We start from the raw sequence: 9,187 nt of genomic DNA, 5'->3' as shown, positions 1-9,187 counted from the left end.
AAGCCGCTGCTCCCGCCCTGACTATAACAGTCAGTTCTTCTTTTACTCTTACTTTTTGTGGATCACAAGGTTTAAAACTACTTTAAAAACACACACAAACAAACACAAAAAGTAACTCCGCCAGACTGCCTATTTCGGGTTACTTTTGCCGGTACCAAGCCTGGATAAAGGAGGAGAGTTGGAATTGTGACATAATAAAAAAACAATAATTGCTAAAAGAAATTTAATTTGTAGTTCTAAATATATCCTAAATGCATTTAGGCTGTTTTTTACTGACTTTATGTCTCTTCCACAATGTTATTTCTCTCTCCTACAACGTAGTTTTCAAATACATAAGCATCACCAATTATGCTAATTAAGTGATGACGTCATTTAGCGACTTCTAGCGACTTTTAGGACAACCAATAGCGATTTTCCTTACTGAGGAGTTGGCAACACTGCTGTCAAAGTTGACAAAATTAGGGAAACCTGCTCGTGCTGGCCATTAAGAGAAGTGTGAATCGCGAGCTTCAGGGATTATTTGCACATACTCTGAGGTCTTTATATGAAACTTTGGCTATGTTTATTATGATATGTAATGGTATACTCTGTATGCAATAGAAAATAATGCTAAGTAGAATAGAACTACTCAAAACATGTTCCTTTGGCCTGTGCTGCCCTCTGCTGGTAATATTTTATACTTTATTTAAACTGAATCTATCCCCCCTGCAGAAGCCCTGCTATTGTGGATTTGTTTATATGTATTCTTATATATTTATACACGTTGTTCTGTCCATATTCATTCGTAACTTAGAATTTTTTAAGCTTTTTCATTTTTTCACTGCTCACTCTGTCACCTCTTTGCTGTCTCTGTTTATTTTCTGTCATTAATCCATGTGGCTGTCTTAATAAAAAGATTCTCATTCTGCTTTGCTCCTCCATTTCATTTCCTTTTCATATCATTCCTCTGATAATCATAGCTTTTTGATATTCACCTTTCTCTGCCATCCTCTTCACTTATAGTATTAGCTTCATCTTCACTTTTTTATTGAATGGATGAGCTCTATAGAGAAAAGGATCTAAAATACCTTTTGTTCTTAATTGCATGAATTACTGGCTGACACTCTGAGATATGTGTGTGCACAATATCGGTTTTGTTGCTGTTACTGCTAGTTACTTCTCAGTTACATATAATTCTTAAAACCTGTTAACGTAGGAATGCCTTTTAAAATGCTAACAAGTATTTTCAGGAGATTTAAGGTATAAAACATCTGCTGAAGGTAAAGCAGCCAGTTGAAAACGTTTCATGTTCCCCTAAATGTTTTTTTGTCTGTGTGTTTGGAGATGGTGCAGGTGGAGTTAAGTACATTAAGTTAAATCCACTTCTCTCCACCAGGATCTGCCACTCTGCACCACTGGCAGCAGTTAGCCCAGCCTCACCTGGGTGTGATCTTGGATGCCAGGCCAGGAGTTGTGCCAAAGGGCTACAGACCTCTAGAACTAGAGCTGGAGCAGGTCTGTGTGTGAGGTTTCTCTGCGTGTATCTGCTAAACCATCTCCGTTGATTACATGTACTGCTGTATTGGTTTAAACTTAGGCCCATCCTCTGGTAACGAGAATCAAACCTTATCACCTGTAAAGCACTCCTCTCCCTTCCCTGCATGGCTCTTTGTTTGTGTTAAGGCGTACCCATGGGGCGGCTTTGAGGAGGATGAACCAGGAGAGCAATACTTCCAAAATCTTCCCACCTCCTCAGCTTCTGCCTCACCGGCAGTGGCCCCCACCTCCAGTACAAGTGACGCCAACCTCGTACAGCCTTCAGTCACCCTGGCCCCACCTTCTCCGCCCTCACCATCACCACACCTCAGCAACACCGATGCTCTGGGTGAGGACATATAGCAAATTTTCATTGACTCTAAATACATTATACTGCCAAAAGTATAATTAAGAATGGATTTCACTCAAGTTTATATGCGTGTGAAGGTGAGCAAACACTTCTGGCAGTATAGTGCATAAATACTTCCACTTTGTTGAACATGTATAAAAGGCTAAAATGTGGTGACTGACAGTGACAGGTTGTTTGTGTTTGACTTCCAGCTGCATACTACCCAGGTAAATGCATGGCTCACACCAGCTCCACTTACACCTTTACAACCTGTCGGATCCTCCATCCAACTGATGAGCAGACGCGGGTTACGCCAAGGTGAGCGGCATCATTAAGTGTCTGTGATCAGAGTCGACTCTTTGTTATTATTCGAGCCACCGAAAGTCACACATAGTGTTAGTTCAGGCAGGCGATGAGAATAACAGTTCTCACTATGGGCACACTCTTTAAGCTCCTTTAGCCTGCCTATACCTGGTGCACATCTGCATGCTGCTTTGTAACCCACCTCCTCCCCAGCATAACCTTTTAATGCTACTCTACTCAGAGCCGGGGGCTTGTTGAATGCTTCCCAGAGCCATGGACATCGTTGCACATTGAAATATCTTTTTTCTTTTTAGAGTGACCCTGACTAAATTTATCTATAACTGACTCCTGCAGAGTTGAGCTTTTCTGCTAAAAATGGTCTTATAACGACGCTTAAAATGAAACTCTGGCTCTGAGTTTTCTTTGTATTATTGTAGGGTCTTTACCTTACAATAAAATAAAAAAAAATCGAGTAATTCATTTTTATAAAAATTAGTAAATGTTTTTCTTCGAGAAGTGCGCCCTTTTAGAAAGTTAAAACGGCACTTAATGCCACTTCACACACTATAGTGACAAGAAAAATTAAGTGGGAAAAAACGAATGCAGTTCTTAAAAAAAGTCATTTAAATACGCCGTTCAGATGCATCATGTTTCTAGAAGCTGAAAGAGTGCTAAATGTGCACTCATTCTGAATTTGATTGGATCTCACAGGATGGGTCTAGGCAGGACACTTAGTCAGTTTTCTGATAGACAGTGGGAAGGTGCTGAATTATACATGCAGCTGCTTATATTTTGAACACCCGCTGTAGTTCTGGTTTTAATGATGAGACCATCTGAAAGTGTGATTTATATATTTATATTTTTTTGTTAACCTAGATGAAATCTTCTCATTCCCTCCAGTTTAAACCCAGTGCCTGCATCGTCCTCCTGTGTGATGACCAGCACTCTGCTGGGTACTCCTGCTGCTACTCCCTGCACGTCCCGCAGGCTCAGTCTCAGGCCCTCTGAATCCTCAACTAACCTCAGGCAAGAAACTGCATATTCTGACATTTTCCTTTTTATTTAAAAGACAAAGTAAAATCAAAAGATTGTTTTAGCTAATTTCATATTTTATATAATGTCATATTTAATTGAGTGCATATAAAAAGTAAGTTTGCATTCAACTGCATGAGATCACAGACTTGTGGTATTGTAAGCATTAATGCCTTCCCTCTCTGTCGGGCTGAATGCTTCCTTTGGTTGACAGGTGTAGTTCCTTGGTTATAGCTGGCTGTTTATTTGGATAAATAATCAGCAGAAAAACTATATGCATTTGAGTTTGGTGTGAACTGTTCCTTTAAGAAAGGACATTATGTGTGTATTTTGTCTCATGTCTGTGCAGAGATGCTACACGCACCACCAGCACCTCCCTGGGGTTGGTACGTCTTCTCCAGGAGAGAGGAATCTCAGCAGCTGTGTATCACCAGAGCCAGGGCCTGGAGCAGGGTCAGGGCAGCGGAGGAGTCCTATTAAGCACCTCCATTGCCCCCAACCGAACACCTAATCCCGATCCTATGCGGCCCTCGACCCCTCCAAACTCTCCCACAAGACAGGGAGCTTCAGCTGTGCCAAGCTCCGCTGGGTTTGACTTCAAGAGTCCTTCTTATGAGAACTTCCTGGCTTCCAAACCAGCCCGTTCCATCCTGAAGGAGGTGACAGGGGGGATGAGAGGCAGGCAGCGAGGCAGGGACTGTGAAAGCCAAACAGACGTTAGCGTGGCCGTCCACAATCTGAACCTGGTAGACAAGGTGAAGCGTCTGGGTGTGGCTGGAGCCCCCGGAAGCAGAGCGATGAGCCCTGGTCCCATGCTAGGGCCTCTGGGTGGACTGCGTAGATCTGGCTCCCCTTTTGGACCTGATGGAATGAGGAGGAACCGGAGTTATCCAGGCATGGTAGGAGCCAGCATGGTCATGAAAGCCCCAGGGCCCCAAGAGTAGTCTGGATAGCTGCTGGCCAACAGGGTAGATGAGTAGGAGCCCAGCAGGGCCAAGGTCTGGCTGTTGATCAGTCACTTGGAGCCCATAAAAATATTCCCACTGTACAACAGCAACATGGCACTACTGACCTATTTCTAATCACAGCTACAGTTTTACACAAACACTACACCTCTGTAGTGCTTTACAGTGGTGATTCACGCTTGAACGAAGAGAAAAATAACTTAAAGGGTTAGTTCATCCAAACTACACAGCAACATCTTCTATACTGTCTGTGCTGTACTTTTGCTTTTGTGTGCCCAGATTTTGAGATATTGCTAAAATGACCGGACAGATTGGAGGCTCTTCTGTGTAAGCACTGAACAGTGACATTTAAAGACTTTCAGTTATTAAATTAAACGGTGATGACGAAGCTTGCATTCTTTCTAGCTTTAACAGGTCTGAATTAAAATTTTTGCCAGAATTCCTGCCGAACTGAAAACAAGTGCTCCCACGTCACCTGCATTCATCTTCATTTTCATATAAATTAGTGTTTTTCTTCGAGAAGCGAACTCCTTTTAATTTAATTATGTAAAAATTAAGGGGAAAAGGCTAATGCAGTTTTAGGGGGAAAAAAGTCATTTAATTATGCCGTTCAGGTACGTCATGCTTCTAAAAGCCAAGAGTGCTAAATGTGAATTTGATTGGATCTCACAGGACGGGTCTAGGAAGGAACACTTAGTCAGTTTTCTGATAGACAGTGGGAAGGTGCTGAATAATACATGCAGCTGCTTATATTTCGAACACCTGCGGTAGTTCTGGTTTTAATGATGAGACTAACTAAAAGTGATGGAGAGTCTCACCTTCTCTCTAGCTGCAACAGGTCTGAGTTTAAATTTTTGCCAGAATTCCTGCAAAACTGAAAACAAACACACCCACCTCAGCTTTATTTTGACTTTAACTCTTAAGATGGTAACTAGTTTCTTCCATGTCAGTGAGCAACAAATGCTTCTTATTAATCTAAAGTGGAAAACTGACAATATGTCTGCACGGAAATAAAAACACATTTACTTAAAGTTTTCTTAATCGGAAGCTAATAATATACATAAATATTTTGTCATTTTCTAATGCCCACGGATTGATCAGGAAAGAATTTATAGCATTTACATGCCATTAAGGGAGGAACCCTTAATGGTAGCTGTTCCCACCCTGTGGTGACATAAAGAATTGATGCAAGCAGCAGAAATGGGTCTCACTTAGAAATAAAGGGAGGAGCTTAGTTATTCAGGCGGGACTTGGAGGACTACTACTCCACATCAAAAGGAGGCAGTTGAGGGGGTTCAGGCATCTGAATAGGATCACCTGATGACAAGTCCTACCCGGAGGAGGCAGAGGATGTATGGATGGATGCACAAGCACCCCCTATGAAATGCTTTTGAGCATCTGGAAGTCTTTCCTTGTCATTGTTAGCATGTTGAGTTTTGCATGTAAGTCAAAGCACTCTTTATAGAGCTGCTGTAATCTCTGCTCACTCTCTAATATTCAGATATCTAAAATTCTGGACACACAAAGCCAGTTTTATGTAACTTAATTTTACATAATTGGGTGAACTGACCCGTTAAAACAGAATACACTGAAAGCGAGCTACTGAAATATCACTCGGATTCCTGCTTTGGAGACTGACTCTGCTGGCTAGATGTAGTACTCCCACTCTTGCCTTTTCTGAAACACATCCACAGAATCCCACGCACATCCAGACTCACACAGGTGCACTCTGCTAAATCTTCCATGCACTGGCTGGCTATTTGTAGTCACTGTAGCACTGAAACATGCCTTTCTACTTCAATACTAGCAGATGAAAATTTCATAAGTGGTTTTAAAAAAAAGTACACCGAATTCATAAAATATGTCATCCTCTGTCTCTCTCTCCTTTCTTTTGAAGGGATTAAGTGTGAGTCTGACGAGTCACTTTCACTAAATCATCAAATAGATTTCACGCCAGTGTTAAAGGTACTTCAGTTTCATTTTCTAAATGGCCGTTAGACAGTAAAGCTGATGGTACTTCCACTGAACTGGAGAGATCAATACACTGAGGGATTGCTTTATCGTGGTTGGAAGCTTTCAGCTATTTTTCCCTTATTGTTTTATGGTTGAAGAGAATGAAGCAATACAGTGCCTCAGCCTTGTGTTTTGTGATTTTTCCCTTGTCATGCAGGTCCGAAGGCGCTCACGCAACCATAGTTTGCACTTGTGTTTATTTATTTTTAAAAATCCTGATTTTAAGATATCTTTTTTGTAAAAAATAGCATTGTCTTACAGACTGTATATATATATACTGTTCACAGTCACTATAATGTCATGTGTAGATGAACCATTATTTGTAGTGCTTTAACCAAGAACCACACATCGCTGTAAGTATCTGGGTGAGCATGTAATCAGGGTTTTTCCAAATAAAAAGTCATCAAACAATCATTTATTAATAGGATTTCTTTTCCCTTTCTGTGTGATGGAGTTTTAAAGCATGACTCAGAATTGAAGAGGGGGTAATAACGACGTAAAGAAAAGCCACACACGCAGGAAATGATTACTTGGCCTCCTCCAGCAGATGGTGCTCACAAATAACTCGACACGCGACGGCGAGGATGTGTATTGCGTTCATCTGTCTGTCTACAGTCATCATCCATTACCCATTCACCATCTGGATCTCGTGGAGGGGATATGACGAAGGCTGCTTATTAAACTTAGGCTGGCCACAGGTGAATGAGAGGTGAGCAATAACCAAAAAATGTCACAGTGGCAGGCGGCGAGTCTAATTAGAAAAAATAAACTGGTTTCAAATGCCAGTGACGTCGCTCATGTCAGATATTTGTCATCTTACAGAAGCATTTTGATAATCTTATTTCATAACCTTATTTTTGTTGGATGTAATGACACAGCCCCAACAGATGAGCTTTGGTACCTGTCATATACCAGACGAGCTCATTTTAGGTGACAGTGGACAGGATGTCTGGAAGCATCATTTTTATTCAATAACTGACACCCAGACTACTCTCACAGGATTTAGTGTTTATTAAAGGCTTGGGGTATTTGTTTGTTCTTTAAAATTTACCATACAACATTGTTTCTCTGTAACGTCTTCGCTTAGCCCTGGATTGCAGACTGCTTGGTGGTCTTTATAAATGCTGGGCTATGATTGGTTGTTAACCGGTTCAAGTGCTGACATTCAAGCCCCTCACAGTAGTTCCTCTTGAAAGTCAAACACCTAAATAAAAAGATTTTTTTCCTGTGCATGTTTCCTTTTTCCCACTCGAATGTGGAAGAATGAGTGTCTGGACCTGATTTGTGCAGATGAGTGGGGGAAAAGCACCTAAAACAAACAGGATGATATTCTCGAGAAATGGGATTAGTAGCTTTTCCTGATTGCAAAGATGTGCACTACAGTGAGTGAAAAGATTACTTATTGATGGGAAACATCCCTCTGAATTTTTGATTTAGTAGCATCACACAATTGCTGCAGATTTGTCTGCTGCACATCCGTGATGGGAATCACCTCTTCCACCACATCCTAAATGTGTCTCCTTAGGTACTTGCCTGAGATTTGGTGACCATAGAAACCATTTAAGTGCAGTAAACATCCGGTCATGTTGAAGAAAACAGTCTGAGATGATTTGAGGTTTTGAGACATGGAGCTGTATCCTGCTGAAAGCAGCTATCAGAAGATGCGTACACTGTGGTCATAAAGGGATGAACATGGACTCGCGTAGGCTGTGACGTTTAAACAATATTTAATTGATACTAATGGACCTAAAGTGTGCCAAGAAGGTATCCCCCACACCATTGGATGGATCCATGCTTTATGTTGCTGCCAAATTCTGATCCTGTCATCAGCAGAAATCGAGGCTCATAAGACCAGACGACATATTTCCAATCTCTTGTTGTCCAGTTTTAATGAGTTTCCTCAGTTTCCTGTTCTGTGACATTAAGTGTGGTCTTCTGCTCGTGTAGATGATGAAGGTTTGACGTGTTGTGAACTCAAGGATGCTCTTCTGCATAACTTGGTTTGTAACCAGTGATTATATGAGTTACAGATGCCTTCCTATTAGCTCCAAGTAGTCTGGCCATTATCCTCTGACCTCCGGCATCAACTAGGCCTTTTCACTAGAGAGCAATGGCTCACTGGGCATTTTCTCTTTTTCAGACCGTTCTCTGTGAACTCCAGGGATTGTTGTGTGGGAAACTCCCAGTAGATCAGATTCTGAGCAGCAACAACCATGTCATGTTCAAACTCCCTTAAATCACCTTTCTTCCCCATTCTGATGGTCACGTCAAACTTCAACAGGTCAGCTTGACCATGTCTACATGCCTAAATGTTGCATGTAGTTGCTGCCACGTGATTGGCTGATTTAACACGTCGGTTATAAGCATTAAAAGGTGGCTGATGAGTCTACGAAGATATTAAAGACATATGTGAATATAAACTGCAATAAAGTCATTAACAGACATGCTTTTAGCAGGAAAATGAATACAAGCTATAATTATTTCAGGCTTTATTATTATTTTATATAGTAACATATTCAGAATACGTTACTCTCATTGAGTAACGTAACGGAATACAATAAAAGTACATTTTGGAGCATGTGTTCTGTAATCTGTAGTGGAATACATTCTAAAAGTAACCTTCCCAACACTGGTCCAAAGATATCCATGTTAGTGTTACTGGTGGCTGTAAATTCCCCAAAGGTGTGAAAGTGTGCATGAATGGTTATTTATCACTTTGAGTTCATCTGCGATGGCCTGTTTAAGGTGTACTGCTCTGGAGGATCTGATTGAACTTCTATTGTATTAATATTCCTTCCTACAGTCCTCGTTCTTTTTAACTGTCACTGCTTGAACCATGATCACTGGGTAGCAATAGCTACCAAGCTAAATAAAACACAAGAGCTATCTTTTTACTATTTTAGTTACAAAACTGAGCCTCTCGTACTGGGAAATTTACCAGCTGAGCCATTTATATATATTGTATTCAACTTTCTTTATAATTCCATCCATCCATCCATCCGCTTATCCT

General features: G+C 41.0%; 1 protein-coding gene across 2 annotated transcripts in view; it reads left to right on the top strand.

Moving 5' to 3' along the window:
• Positions 1–7,558, top strand: part of LOC102294713 (trafficking kinesin-binding protein 1) — a 21,330-nt gene extending 13,772 nt beyond the window's left edge. Inside the window, exons 13-17 of one of the 2 annotated variants that reach the window (XM_042228027.1) lie at positions 1,376–1,494; positions 1,663–1,864; positions 2,077–2,182; positions 3,068–3,193; positions 3,549–7,558. In XM_042228027.1, the coding sequence (XP_042083961.1) occupies positions 1,376–1,494; positions 1,663–1,864; positions 2,077–2,182; positions 3,068–3,193; positions 3,549–4,143 (1,148 nt within the window). In that variant the 3' untranslated portion in view covers positions 4,144–7,558. The remainder of the gene's footprint in view (positions 1–1,375; positions 1,495–1,662; positions 1,865–2,076; positions 2,183–3,067; positions 3,194–3,548) is intronic. The other variant, XM_014339590.2, reaches the window with a different exon arrangement.
• Positions 7,559–9,187: the final 1,629 nt, after the last annotated feature.

This window comes from Haplochromis burtoni, unplaced genomic scaffold (genome assembly GCF_018398535.1).
Source record: "Haplochromis burtoni strain Fernald_Lab_line unplaced genomic scaffold, NCSU_Asbu1 Contig_297, whole genome shotgun sequence".
NCBI classification, from domain to species: domain Eukaryota; kingdom Metazoa; phylum Chordata; class Actinopteri; order Cichliformes; family Cichlidae; genus Haplochromis; species Haplochromis burtoni.
The sequence above is the reverse complement of the archived record's forward strand: the minus strand, read 5'-3'. Positions and strand labels throughout refer to the sequence as shown.